Source organism: Rutilus rutilus, assembly GCF_951802725.1.
Source record: "Rutilus rutilus genome assembly, chromosome: 1".
Lineage (NCBI taxonomy): Eukaryota > Metazoa > Chordata > Actinopteri > Cypriniformes > Leuciscidae > Rutilus > Rutilus rutilus.
Window position 1 is genome coordinate 14,868,455 of NC_140209.1, and position 14,671 is coordinate 14,883,125.

Sequence of the window (14,671 nt, forward strand, 5' to 3'; positions counted from 1 at the left end):
AATAATGAATGAATTATTTCTCACAGGGTTGTTCACTTGAGTTTGTGTTTCTGGTGTCTCACTTTCACATGCGTATGAATGGAAGTCAGTGCAAGGAAAAGTCTAGTGTGAACAGACATTGATAATTCAAAATGTTTTTAGTAAAATAAATATCAATCTCAAAGATTTGATAATGTTTTAGAAATAATAATTGGAAGATATATTTACCACATTCATGTAAAGTTTCAAGGACATATAATCAATTTATAAAAATGCATTCTGCGAAAGATGATTATATTTTAGAAGTGCCATTTATTTGTTGCATAGAAGTGTCATTTAGTATAAAAACAAACTCAGTAACTGATATATTTTAGATTTTGGGCAGATCCGTGAAGCTCCTCCCACACCAATTGCATCATCAACGAAGCTCCTCCCACATCAATCACATGGTCAGTGAAGCTCCTCCCACATCAATTATCCAATAAATGCTGTAAATTCCCATCAGCTACAAGTGAAGTCGAGCATCAGAGCATCAGGAAGAGCTGAAATCTGCAAAGACTGAGTTTATTTAAAAGGACAGTGAGAACATGAGTGATCCAGAACCCTGCAGAATGAAACACACTGAAGATCCTGAAGAACAAAGAGGTTGGTGTTTATTCTTCATTCATTCATGATGCTGAAGAACATTCATGTTAGAAACATTCAAGCACTTCATCACTTTTAGATAAACAGTTAAACTATGAAATGGTACAGACCCAGCTAGAAATTTTTTGTTCTAAAAATGTTCTAAGAACATTAGCATGTATTGTTCTATAAATGTTTTCAGCGGCTAGTTTTAGTTTTGTTCTCAGAATGTTCTTTTAAAAGTTTGGAGAACATTCTTTAAAAACATTATTAAAATGTTTAGTAGTAACATTCTTTTAACATTATTCTCTAACGTTCTTAGAAAGTTTTCAGCGGCTAGTTTTAGTTTTGTTCCCAGAATGTTCTTTTAAAAGTTTGGAGAACATTCTTTAAAAACATTATTAAAATGTTTAGTAGTAACATTCTTTTAACATTATTCTCTAACGTTCTTAGAAAGTTTTCAGCGGCTAGTTTTAGTTTTGTTCCCAGAATGTTCTTTTAAAAGTTTGGAGAACATTCTTTAAAAACATTATTAAAATGTTTAGTAGTAACATTCTTTTAACATTATTCTCTAATTTTCTCAGAACGTTTTCAGTGGCTAGTTTTATTTGTGTTCCCAGAATGTTTTTTTAAATGTTTAGAGAACATTTTCTAAAAACATTATTAAAATGTTTAGTAGTAACATTTTTATAACATTATTCTCTGACGTTCTTATAATGTTTTTAGCGTGTAGTTTTATTTTTGTTCCCAGAATGTTCTTATAAATGTTCGGATAACATTTTTTAAAAAACATTATTAAAATGTTTAGTAATAACGTTCTTATAACATTATTCTCTAATGTTCATAGAACGTTTTCAGCGGGTAGTTTTATTTTTGTTCCCAGAATGTTTTTTTAAATGTTTAGAGAACATTTTCTAAAAACATTATTAAAATGTTTAGTAATAACATTCTTATAACATTATTCTCTAACGTTCTTATAATGTTGTAAGCGGATAGTTTTATTTTTGTTCCCAGAATGTTCTTTTAAATGTTCGGATAACATTATTTAAAAACATTATTAAAATGTTTAGGTGTACCATTCTTACAACATTATTCTCTAACGTTCTTAGAAAGTTTTCAGGGGGTGTTTTTATTTTTGTTCCCAGAATGTTCTTTTAAAAGTTCAGATAACATTTTTTTTTACAACATTATAAAAATGTTTAATAATAATATTGTTAGAACATTATTTCTCCTAAAAGGTAGGATAACATTCTCTAAGAACACTCTAAAAATGTTTTGTGATGATGACCTTCTATAAATGTTTAATCATAACATTTTTAGAACATTATCCCTTTATTCTTATAAAGTTTTTAGCAGGAAGTTTTATTTTTATTCTTAGAACGTTCTTCTAAAAGTTAGGATAACATTCTCTAAAAATACTCTTAAAAATACTGCTTAACATTCTTATAAATTTTTTAGTGGGAAGTTTTATTTTTGTTCCCAAAATGTTCTCTTAAACATAAAAAATGCTTAGCTATAACATTGTTAAAACATACCATTTTATTAATCTCTAAAATAAAACAAAAATCTAACAGGTTTATGAATGGCATTCACATAAATTATTAGAAGTTCTGCATACAGTAGATGCCCAACATTAAATGAAGAACTCAGTAAAGTCCAATGTGCAATCACACGTCTTGACTGCTGTTTGCTCAGAGCGCTCATCATCAGTCTTTGGTTGTCTTGGTTCTTGCAGAAAAAGAATAAAGTCATCTGCATTAATAGGTGTTCTACTGTTCTTCTCTTCTTGTTTTTCAGCTGCTATCCCAGTTAGCAGAATTGAGCTCCATTCTCTGTGTGCATGGTAGAGTTTTTCCTCATAGCCTATAAAAGAAGATCATGCAACAGTGTAAACAAAAATAATACTATTACATATTAAGATCACAAGCAATATTGACTTTGAAAACTTTCAAAATTAGCCAGCCTAATTATTAATCAGAAATTAATTAGATTAGTTTATTTAAAAGTATAAATATGATACCTTATGAGTATCTATTTTGTTTCTGTAATTTAAAACATATACTTTATCCATTATATACATGTTAAAGGGATACTCCACTTTTTTTGGAAATAGGCTCATTTTATAACTCCCCCAGAGTTAAACAGTTGAGTTTTACCGTTTTCTAATCCATTCAGCCGAGTTTCTGATATTTAGAAGAATGTCAGTAACCAGACAGTTTCTGGTCTCATTGACTTCCATAGTATATATTTTTTCCTACTATGGAAGTCAATGAGACCAGAAACTGTCTGGTTACTGATATTCTTCCAAATATCAGAAACTCGGCTGAATGGATTCGAAAACGGTAAAACTCAACTGTTTAACTCTGGGGGAGTTGTAAAATGAGCCTATTTCCAAAAAAAGTGGAGTATCCCTTTAATAACACAACTAGAGGCTAAATTATTTTAACAAACTACAAACTTGGCTTGAGAAGTGTGAACCTCGAACTCAGGTAGCCTTGAGCACAGCTGCAGCATGTCACAGCACTGCCCACGATGCTTTTGCTCTGATGTAACAGCTCATTTTCATCAGTTATATTGTCTATGGATTGTTACATTTCTTACAGATTTCTGCTTGTTTTAAATCAGATACAGATAAAGTAGTACTGCATTTGAGATAGAACAATTTCTAGTGTGATTTAATCATACCTGTGAATCGTCTCTTTGCTATTAGCTAAGCTGTAAGTTTTAGTTACTTCAAAAGCAGAAAGAAAAATATGCTATAACTTCTGTTTCTTATTGAGAAATCACAGGACAGTGTTGACACTAACTTTTTGTGCTCCAGTAGGTTTCTGTGTGCGCACAATCTGCATGTTAAATGTGAGCTACTGTCTGTGCATATGAAAGCTTGTTTCCGTCATGGAATACAATTTTTAAAAAAGGTAATTGCGAATCACAATTCAAACTTTTTTTTCTCAGAAGTGCGAGATATAAACTCGCAATTGGCCGTTTGAAAGTCAGAATCACAGGATAAATTAGTAAAACCTGAGAAAAAAAAGCAATTCTGGCTTTTTTTTTTTTTGCTGTCGTTTCTATATGAGAACATTAATGCACTTCATCAATACAGCTGCTCTGAGAGTCACTTCAGCAGCATTTTAGCTTCATTTGAGAAAAACTATCATCATATCATAAAACACAGAGAAACTCAAAGGTCTACACGGCAATCCGTCAAATAAAAGTTTGGTTTAACCTTTGAAGAACGTTTTGCTTAAATCATTACATTTTAAATAATTGGTTATAGCAATTTAATTAAACCATTCAAATGGAATCAAGAAAACAAAAAAAAAAATTACTTTTGGGAGATGCGAGAGCGAAGTAGTCCAGTGATAATTAACAGGCAGCCATGGTTAATGCAATTTGCAAAGACCCGCCCCCTTTAGTTACTGTTGCTATGTCCAACAAGCCATGGCGCTCTCACGCCACACATCATGTTGTCACACAATGAAAATTATATTGCGGATCACAGAAAAAACGCTGAAACGTTTAAACGCAGAGACAAGACAGAGCAGGTTACTTTTGATATGAAAGTTGAAACAAAGTCTCAACGTTTAATTTGTGTAATTTTTTTAGAAAAAAATATTTTTGGTAAAATAAAAATGTAAAAAATACCGTTGTATGCAATACTATGCGTTGTTGGTGGGGGCAAAACTGCAAGTTGCTTGCGTCCGACGTGTTGACTATAAAAGGCTCTTGTCGGTGCATGACATAGGAGTAGCATAAGCTTTGACGGCTCTCGCGGTTCAAACAAACAGGGCTAGGCAATAAATTCAAGCTCCTCCCACATTTCTCTTTATATGATTCTCTTTAATGATAATTTTTCTAAAAATCTCTGTGGAAAGAAAGTCAGATATAAATCTGGGACAGATATAAATCTGGCACGAGGGAGAAAAAAATAGATCATTTTTATTTTGGAGTGCATTGTGCGTTTAAAATTGACTACGGTTTTATAAAATGCAGTGGATACTTACTAGTGATGGACTTGTTTCTCTGTTGGTGCCTGTTCTGCTCCGTAAACATTGGTCCAATGCTTGATCTTAAGAAAATGTAAAAAGTGTGTTAATGTGTGTTAACAGACTATTGATCTGGGTGACATAGGACCATTTTTTATGTTTTCCTTAAGTGATAAATCTGGAGAACCCTTACTAACATTAACCATGGTTTTGCTACACTAACTAAATGGTAATAAATTATTGTAATCAATCCACCATAAAAATATTGTTTCTACACTTTACTATAATAAAAACCATGGTTAATGTTAATTTAGCAAAGGACCCTGGGAACATGTCCTAAAAAGAACAGCTCATCCAAAAAATAGACTCTCTATCGTTATTTACCGGTACTCCATGTTGTTCCAAAAACTGTATGAATTTATTTTGTATAACCTTAATTAAGATATCTTGAGAAATGACTTCACTGTTTGTTTTTGTTTTTTCATAAAATGGGTTCCAATGTTGTTTAATTCCCAACATTCTTGTGTTTCAGAGAAGTAAGTCATACAGGTTTGAAAATAATTTCATTTTGAAAGGACATTTATGTTATGTATAAAGACACAATGTTCTCAGTTCCCTCATTGTAAAGCTCCTATGCTGAGGTTTATTTTATTTTATTTTTTCAAAATGTTGCAAGTAAAATGTTCTAATTGTGTTAACTTGTCACATTAGAAGAACGTTTTATGAAGAACATTCAACATCTCATCTCTCAATGATATCCTCAAAACATTTCCCTAACGTGACAGAGAATGTTCTTCTTTTGTTATCATGAAACATTGGGACAATGTTATATTGAGATCATTGTACAACTTTAACTTTAGCAACATTCCCAAAATATGCTCAAAATGTTGCAAGTAGAATGTTCTTCTTTTGTTATCATGAAACATTGGGAACATTTGTTTCCATAAAATGGGTTCCAATGTTGTTTTATTCCCAACATTCTTGTGTTTCACAGAAGTCATACAAGTTTGAAAATAATTTCATTTTGAAAGGACATTTATGTTTGGGTCAGCTAGGCCCATAAAAACTCATATCAAGAAGACAGGTACAATTTTGACTGGAGGGTTTGGACCAGTGTGCCTTTGAGCAGAGTTTACATGTTCTGCCTCTATTTCACGTGTATTTTACTATGACAATACTCACCGCAACTGAAGATCATGTGGCTGGATAATTTATTCCCAAAATTCCTGGATAATGGGAAACACACACATACAGCAATATTATTAGCTATTTGTATTTACTTACTAAAAGAGACATAAAAAGCTTGCAAATTTTTACTCACCAGCTCAAAAACATATTATGATGATGACTCATCATTTTGACGGTAAGGTTAGGCCGATATCCCGCGATCATTCAAAAGCCTAGTTTTCATAGTGTGGTTCGAGTTCCTCTCTGTATAAAGACACAATGTTCTCAGTTCACTCATTGTAAAGCTCAGACTATGCTGAGGTTTTTTTTATTTATTTTTATCAAAAACTAACTTAGCTGACAATATTTAGCCTAACGTTACACATGCAGCCTGAAACATTGACATAATATCGATATTGCTCTAGTCGCATTTAAAATTAGCTTCTCAATTTAACACACTATATTTTGATGTAGCAGAATGTATTTTTATATAAAATAAAGTTATTTACCTTCCGCAGATTGCAATATGTCCGTTACACGTAGGCTACGTTGTTAAAATTCGTTGTCCATTTACATCCCGCAACTCGCTCAAAATAAAAATGTAACAGTACGATGCAAAATAATCCATGTTTTAAACAATGTAAAAGCCACAGAACCGAAGGAGGCTAGTACTGAAGATCCTCCTGAGCAGCAGCAGCGCACACACACACACACTCTCACTCTAACAGACGAATATTCAAACTTCAAACTTGACCAGTAAAAGGCGCGCATAGCTGCCATTGGCCAGATTCCTGGATGACAGTCTGAATAGCCAATCATGCTCAAAACAACTCGAAGAGACAGCCAATAATGTGGTAACATTGCAATTACACGAAAAGATTACATGTTTTAAAAGAAAGAATATGAAAAAAATGTGCACGGCTATTTATTTAGTTGTATTTGTAAGCTGGCTGTTATATTTAATCAATTGGTTAAATGGTGTCTTCATTGCAGTGCATGATAAAAAATAAATAAACTTACAAGAACATATAAATAATAATAATTAATTACACAAATAATATATACCATGTATAACAACATATATTTACCACTGCTCTGCCAAACAGCAGTTTAAAAGAGCAAACATATTATATATTAAACAGAGCAAACATTATGTAGGCTATTCATATACAATTCTGTATACCTACCTACATGAAAAACTAATGGATTGGTATCATGGTAACATTAGAGTTACATTCATGTGACCCATAATGATCCTTTTGCACTTTAACAAAATATTGACCTTTCCTTTAGAAACACTCTTATGCCTAATAATGTCAACTTGCTTTTCACCCTGTGTGGCACAGTTACACAACCTGTTGGTTTAGGGTAAATCCTCTGTCCAACACAACACTTTGGTAACATTGGCATAATTCTATACAAGTTGCAACATATACCCCGGGTTTCACAGGCAAGGTTTAAGCCTGTAGTCCCAGACTAAAATGCACGTTTGAGCTGTTTTACCTGAAAGCAACTTGCACTGACATATCTTAAAATATGTCAGTGCCATTGTTTTGTCTCAAGATGCACACCAGTAATGTTTCTTTTTCTTTTTTCTTTGGCACATTTTTAAAAGCTAATTAAATGCACTAAGGCCTAATCCTGGCTTAATCTAAACTCTGTGAAACCGGGTCTGGGTTAGAAATTAAGGGTTAAGGTTAACCCTAACCCTAACCCTAACCCTTGTCTACAGACTTTTATTTAACAGCATGGATACTCCAAGGTGTTGACTGCAGTGGTTAGGCCTTTAGCGTTGATACAGGACGAATAACTTCTCACTGTGACAGTCTGTAATGTATTTTAGCAAAGAGTGTTTGTATGGATTGTCCCTAATTAAGCTAGAGCTATTGGTGCATTCAAGTCATGTCATAAAGATCGTATTTACAAGTTGAACGCCACCACAATGATGAGAATATGAGTAGGAAGCTCAGGATTTTCTTTAACCCTGATCTTGAAGAGTTAGGGGTGTGTCAGTGGGAAACATTGTGGAATACCACTATACTTAGGTATTTAGCAGTGACAATGTAGTAAGCTAATGCCTGCACAAAATATGATAGCATTAATATGTAACAGTATAATATGTGATGATAAAGTTTACAGTGGCTTCATTAATTTAAAACATTAAACAAAATTGTAAAACCTCATGAATACAAACTTCCCAGGAGGACTTAAATGCACCATATGTTCCATCGTGAACCCTGTTGGCCTGCTGTCTGACCAGCAAGCTCAATTTAACAATAATTGTGTAGTTTGATTGCTAAATGTTACATTTAAAATGTTCTAGTTTTGTTAACACGTCACATTACAAGATTTTTTTTTAAAAACACTCATCATCTCAGGTCTCAGTGATATCCTCAAAACATTTTACGAACGTTGATTTGATAATGTTCCTCCTCTGTTATTATGGAACATTGTGCCAATGTTTTACTGAGAACATTATATAATCTGTTATCTCAACAACATCCTCAAAACATCCTTAAAATGTTGCAATTAAAATGTTCTAATTGTGTTAACACATAACATTACAAGAACGTTTTATAAAGAACATTCAACATCTCATCTCTCAATGATATCCTCAAAACATTTTCCTAATGTGACAGAGAGAATGTTCTTCTTTTGTTATGACAAAACATTGGGACAATGTTATATTGAGATCATTGTACAAACTTTAACTTTAACAACATTCCCAAAATATGCTCAAAATGTTGCAAGTAGAATGTTCTTCTTTTGTTATCATGAAACATTGGGACAATGTTATATTGAGATCATTGTACAAACTTTAACTTTAACAACATTCCCAAAATATGCTCAAAATGTTGCAAGTAGAATGTTCTTCTTTTGTTATCATGAAACATTGGGACAATGTTATATTGAGATCATTGTACAAACTTTAACTTTAGCAACATTCCCAAAATATGCTCAAAATGTTGCAAGTAAAATGTTCTAATTGTGTTAACTCGTCACATTAGAAGAACATTTTATAAAGAACATTCAACATCTCATCTCTCAATGATATCCTCAAAACATTCTACAAATGTGACAGAGAGAATGTTCTTCTTTTGTTATGACAAAACATTAAGACAACGTTATTTTGAGATCATTGTACAAACTTTAACTTTAACAACATTCCCAAAATATGCTCAAAATGTTGCAAATAAAATGTTCTAATTGTGTTAACTCGTCACATTAAAAGAACGTTTTATAAAGAACAATAAACATCTCATCTCTCAATGGTATCCTCAAAACATTTTCCTAATGTGACAGAGAGAATTGTTCTTCTTTTGTTATCATGAAACATTGGGACAATGTTATTTTAAGATCATTGTCCAAACTTTAACTTTAACAACATTCCCAAAATATGCTCAAAATGTTGCAAGTAAAATGTTCTAATTTTGTTAACTCGTCACATTAGAAGAACGTTATGAAGAACATTCAACATCTCATCTCTCAATGATATCCTCAAAACATTTTCCTAACGTGACAGAGAGAACGTTCTTCTTTTGTTATGACAAAACATTAAGACAACGTTATTTTGAGATCAAACTTTAACTTTAACAACATTCCCAAAATATGCTCAAAATGTTGAAAGTAAAATGTTCTTCTTTTGTTATCATGAAACATTGGGACAATGTTATATTGAGATCATTGTACAAACTTTAACTTTAACAACATTCCCAAAATATGCTCAAAATGTTGCAAGTAAAATGTTCTAATTTTGTTAACTCGTCACATTAGAAGAACGTTATGAAGAACATTCAACATCTCATCTCTCAATGATATCCTCAAAACATTTTCCTAACGTGACAGAGAGAACGTTCTTCTTTTGTTATGACAAAACATTAAGACAACGTTATTTTGAGATCAAACTTTAACTTTAACAACATTCCCAAAATATGCTCAAAATGTTGAAAGTAAAATGTTCTAATTGTGTTAACTCGTCACATTAGAAGAACGTTTTATAAAGAACATTCAACATCTCATCTCTCAATGATATCCTCAAAATATTCTACAAATGTGACAGAGAGAATGTTCTTCTTTTGTTTTTATGAAACATTGGGACAATGTTATATTGAGATCATTGTACAAACTTTAACTTTAACAACATTCCCAAAATATCCTCAAAATGTTGCAAGTAGAATGCTCTTCTTTTGTTATCATGAAACATTGGGACAATGTTATATTGAGATCATTGTACAAACTTTAACAACATTCCCAAAATATGCTCAAAATGTTGCAGGTAAAATGTTCTAATTTTGTTAACTCGTCACATTAGAAGAACGTTTTATGAAGAACATTCAACATCTCATCTCTCAATGATATCCTCAAAACATTTTCCTAACGTGACAGAGAGAACGTTCTTCTTTTGTTATGACAAAACATTAAGACAACGTTATTTTGAGATCATTGTACAAACTTTAACTTTAACAACATTCCCAAAATATGCTCAAAATGTTGCAAGTAGAATGCTCTTCTTTTGTTATCATGAAACATTGGGACAATGTTATATTGAGATCATTGTACAAACTTTAACTTTAACAACATTCCCAAAATATGCTCAAAATGTTGCAAGTAAAATGTTCTTCTTTTGTTATCATGAAACATTGGGACAATGTTATATTGAGATCATTGTACAAACTTTAACTTTAACAACATTCCCAAAATATCCTCAAAATGTTGCAAGTAGAATGTTCTTCTTTTGTTATCATGAAACATTGGGACAATGTTATATTGAGATCATTGTACAAACTTTAACTTTAACAACATTCCCAAAATATGCTCAAAATGTTGCAAGTAAAATGTTCTTCTTTTGTTATCATGAAACATTGGGACAATGTTATATTGAGATCATTGTACAAACTTTAACTTTAGCAACATTCCCAAAATATCCTCAAAATGTTGCAAGTAGAATGTTCTTCTTTTGTTTTTATGAAACATTGGGACAATGTTATATTGAGATCATTGTACAAACTTTAACTTTAACAACATTCCCAAAATATGCTCAAAATGTTGCAAGTTAAATGTTCTAATTGTGTTAACTCGTCACATTAGAAGAACGTTTTATGAAGAACATTCAACATCTCATCTCTCAATGATATCCTCAAAACATTTTCCTAACGTGACAGAGAGAACGTTCTTCTTTTGTTATGACAAAACATTAAGACAACGTTATTTTGAGATCATTGTACAAACTTTAACTTTAACAACATTCCCAAAATATGCTTAAAATGTTGCAAGTAAAATGTTCTAATTGTGTTAACTCGTCACATTAAAATAACGTTTTATAAAGAACATTCAACATCTCATCTCTCAATGATATCCTCAAAATATTCTACAAATGTGACAGAGAGAATGTTCTTCTTTTGTTTTTATGAAACATTGGGACAATGTTATATTGAGATCATTGTACAAACTTTAACTTTAACAACATTCCCAAAATATTCTCAAAATGTTGCAAATAAAATGTTATAATTTTGTTAACTCGTCACATTAAAATAACATTTTATAAAGAACATTCAACCTCTCATCTCTCAATGATATCCTCAAAACATTTTCCTAATGTGACAGAGAGAATGTTCCTCTTTTGTTTTTATGAAACATTGGGACAATGTTATATTGAGATCATTGTACAAACTTTAACTTTAACAACATTCCCAAAATATGCTCAAAATGTTGCAAGTAAAATGTTCTAATTGTGTTAACTCGTCACATTAGAAGAACGTTTTATAAAGAACATTCAACATCTCATCTCTCAATGATATCCTCAAAATATTCTACAAATGTGACAGAGAGAATGTTCTTCTTTTGTTTTTATGAAACATTGGGACAATGTTATATTGAGATCATTGTACAAACTTTAACTTTAACAACATTCCCAAAATATGCTCAAAATGTTGCAAGTAAAATGTTCTTCTTTTGTTATCATGAAACATTGGGACAATGTTATATTGAGATCATTGTACAAACTTTAACTTTAGCAACATTCCCAAAATATCCTCAAAATGTTGCAAGTAGAATGTTCTTCTTTTGTTTTTATGAAACATTGGGACAATGTTATATTGAGATCATTGTACAAACTTTAACTTTAACAACATTCCCAAAATATGCTCAAAATGTTGCAAGTTAAATGTTCTAATTGTGTTAACTCGTCACATTAGAAGAACGTTTTATGAAGAACATTCAACATCTCATCTCTCAATGATATCCTCAAAACATTTTCCTAACGTGACAGAGAGAACGTTCTTCTTTTGTTATGACAAAACATTAAGACAACGTTATTTTGAGATCATTGTACAAACTTTAACTTTAACAACATTCCCAAAATATGCTTAAAATGTTGCAAGTAAAATGTTCTAATTGTGTTAACTCGTCACATTAAAATAACGTTTTATAAAGAACATTCAACATCTCATCTCTCAATGATATCCTCAAAATATTCTACAAATGTGACAGAGAGAATGTTCTTCTTTTGTTTTTATGAAACATTGGGACAATGTTATATTGAGATCATTGTACAAACTTTAACTTTAACAACATTCCCAAAATATTCTCAAAATGTTGCAAATAAAATGTTATAATTTTGTTAACTCGTCACATTAAAATAACATTTTATAAAGAACATTCAACCTCTCATCTCTCAATGATATCCTCAAAACATTTTCCTAATGTGACAGAGAGAATGTTCCTCTTTTGTTTTTATGAAACATTGGGACAATGTTATATTGAGATCATTGTACAAACTTTAACTTTAACAACATTCCCAAAATATGCTCAAAATGTTGCAAGTTAAATGTTCTAATTGTGTTAACTCGTCACATTAGAAGAACGTTTTATGAAGAACATTCAACATCTCATCTCTCAATGATATCCTCAAAACATTTTCCTAACGTGACAGAGAGAACGTTCTTCTTTTGTTATGACAAAACATTAAGACAACGTTATTTTGAGATCATTGTACAAACTTTAACTTTAACAACATTCCCAAAATATGCTTAAAATGTTGCAAGTAAAATGTTCTAATTGTGTTAACTCGTCACATTAAAATAACGTTTTATAAAGAACATTCAACATCTCATCTCTCAATGATATCCTCAAAATATTCTACAAATGTGACAGAGAGAATGTTCTTCTTTTGTTTTTATGAAACATTGGGACAATGTTATATTGAGATCATTGTACAAACTTTAACTTTAACAACATTCCCAAAATATTCTCAAAATGTTGCAAATAAAATGTTATAATTTTGTTAACTCGTCACATTAAAATAACATTTTATAAAGAACATTCAACCTCTCATCTCTCAATGATATCCTCAAAACATTTTCCTAATGTGACAGAGAGAATGTTCCTCTTTTGTTTTTATGAAACATTGGGACAATGTTATATTGAGATCATTGTACAAACTTTAACTTTAACAACATTCCCAAAATATGCTCAAAATGTTGCAAGTAAAATGTTCTAATTGTGTTAACTCGTCACATTAGAAGAACGTTTTATAAAGAACATTCAACATATCATCTCTCAATGATATCCTCAAAATATTCTACAAATGTGACAGAGAGAATGTTCTTCTTTTGTTTTTATGAAACATTGGGACAATGTTATATTGAGATCATTGTACAAACTTTAACTTTAACAACATTCCCAAAATATTCTCAAAATGTTGCAAATAAAATGTTATAATTTTGTTAACTCGTCACATTAAAATAACGTTTTATAAAGAACATTCAACATCTCATCTCTCAATGATATCCTCAAAACGTTTTCCTAACGTGACAGAGAGAACGTTCTTCTTTCGTTATAATGAAACATAGGGACAATGATATTTTGAGATCATAGTACAACTTCAGAAACATTCCCAAAACATCTTTTGAATGTTGCAGTTAAAATGTTATATCTTAGTTTTCATATAACGTTATAGGAACATTTTTTTAAATGAGAAAACATCCTTAAAATGTTCGGTAAACATTACATTCAAATGTTTTCTTTAGAACATTAACCAAACTTGTAGGGAATGTTAGCGAAAGTTCTGAGAACGTTCCCTGCTAGCTGGGGAATGTTCTGGGTTTTTCTTCAACAAATGTTCAGTAAAAGGAGGTTTGAGACATTTTTATATTGATTATCAACATCAGATCAAGCTAATACTATTTTAACTGATAAATAATAAAAGGCATCAAATTATTATATATTTTATAATAATAAAATAAAAAGGCATCAAATTATGCTATTACTTTAGGGCTCACTTTCATGTCCTTTCAATTTATATTTCTTTCAATGAATTATTTTGATGTACTGAAAATTTTATTTAATACATTTTTCTTTCATGTCAGACCTGATGGAAGAGAGTGAGGAGAGTGAAGAACTGAGTGAAGTGGAGGAGGAGAGTGAAGAACTGAGTGAAGTGAAGGAGGAGAGTGAAGAACTGAGTGAAGTGAAGGAGGAACTTCATGTCAAACCTGGAGAAAAACCTTTGAGTCGCTCAAAGACTAAAAAGACATTTTTTAAGAAAAGAAGAGCCAAGAAATCTTTCACCTGCACTCAGTGTGGAAAGAGTTTCACACGCAAAGATGGTCTTGAGCGCCACATGAGAATTCACACTGGAGAGAAGCCGTTTAAGTGTGATAAATGTGGGAAAGATTTCAGTCGATCCTCAAACCTTAAAGAACACATAAGGATCCACACCAGAGAGAAGCCGTTCTCATGTGAGCAATGCAGCAAAACATTTATCTGTGCATCAGACCTGAAGAAACACCTGAGAGTTCATACGAAGGAGAAGCCACACTCATGTTCTGTGTGTGGAAAGAGTTTTTCACAGCTGGCATATTTACATAGACATGAGAACATTCACACTGGTGTGAGAGAGTACATGTGCTTTGAGT

General features: G+C 31.5%; 1 protein-coding gene and 1 long non-coding RNA gene across 2 annotated transcripts; one reads left to right on the forward strand and one right to left on the reverse strand.

Moving 5' to 3' along the window:
• Window positions 1–334: 334 nt before the first annotated feature.
• On the forward strand, window positions 335–14,650 carry LOC311304203 (uncharacterized protein; the record flags this gene model as incomplete). The annotated part of the gene is made up of 3 exons (XM_084431088.1): window positions 335–624; window positions 14,123–14,494; window positions 14,625–14,650. Exons 1-3 carry the CDS (start codon window positions 567–569, stop codon window positions 14,648–14,650), a joined length of 456 nt encoding a protein of 151 aa, XP_084287214.1. The 5' UTR covers window positions 335–566.
• On the reverse strand, window positions 2,178–6,457 carry LOC311275730. Its single transcript, XR_014624966.1, has 5 exons — window positions 6,266–6,457; window positions 5,911–6,020; window positions 5,772–5,815; window positions 4,608–4,672; window positions 2,178–2,466 (listed from the first exon to the last, which is right to left on the reverse strand). It is a non-coding gene; the product is annotated as an uncharacterized lncRNA (long non-coding RNA).
• Window positions 14,651–14,671: the final 21 nt, after the last annotated feature.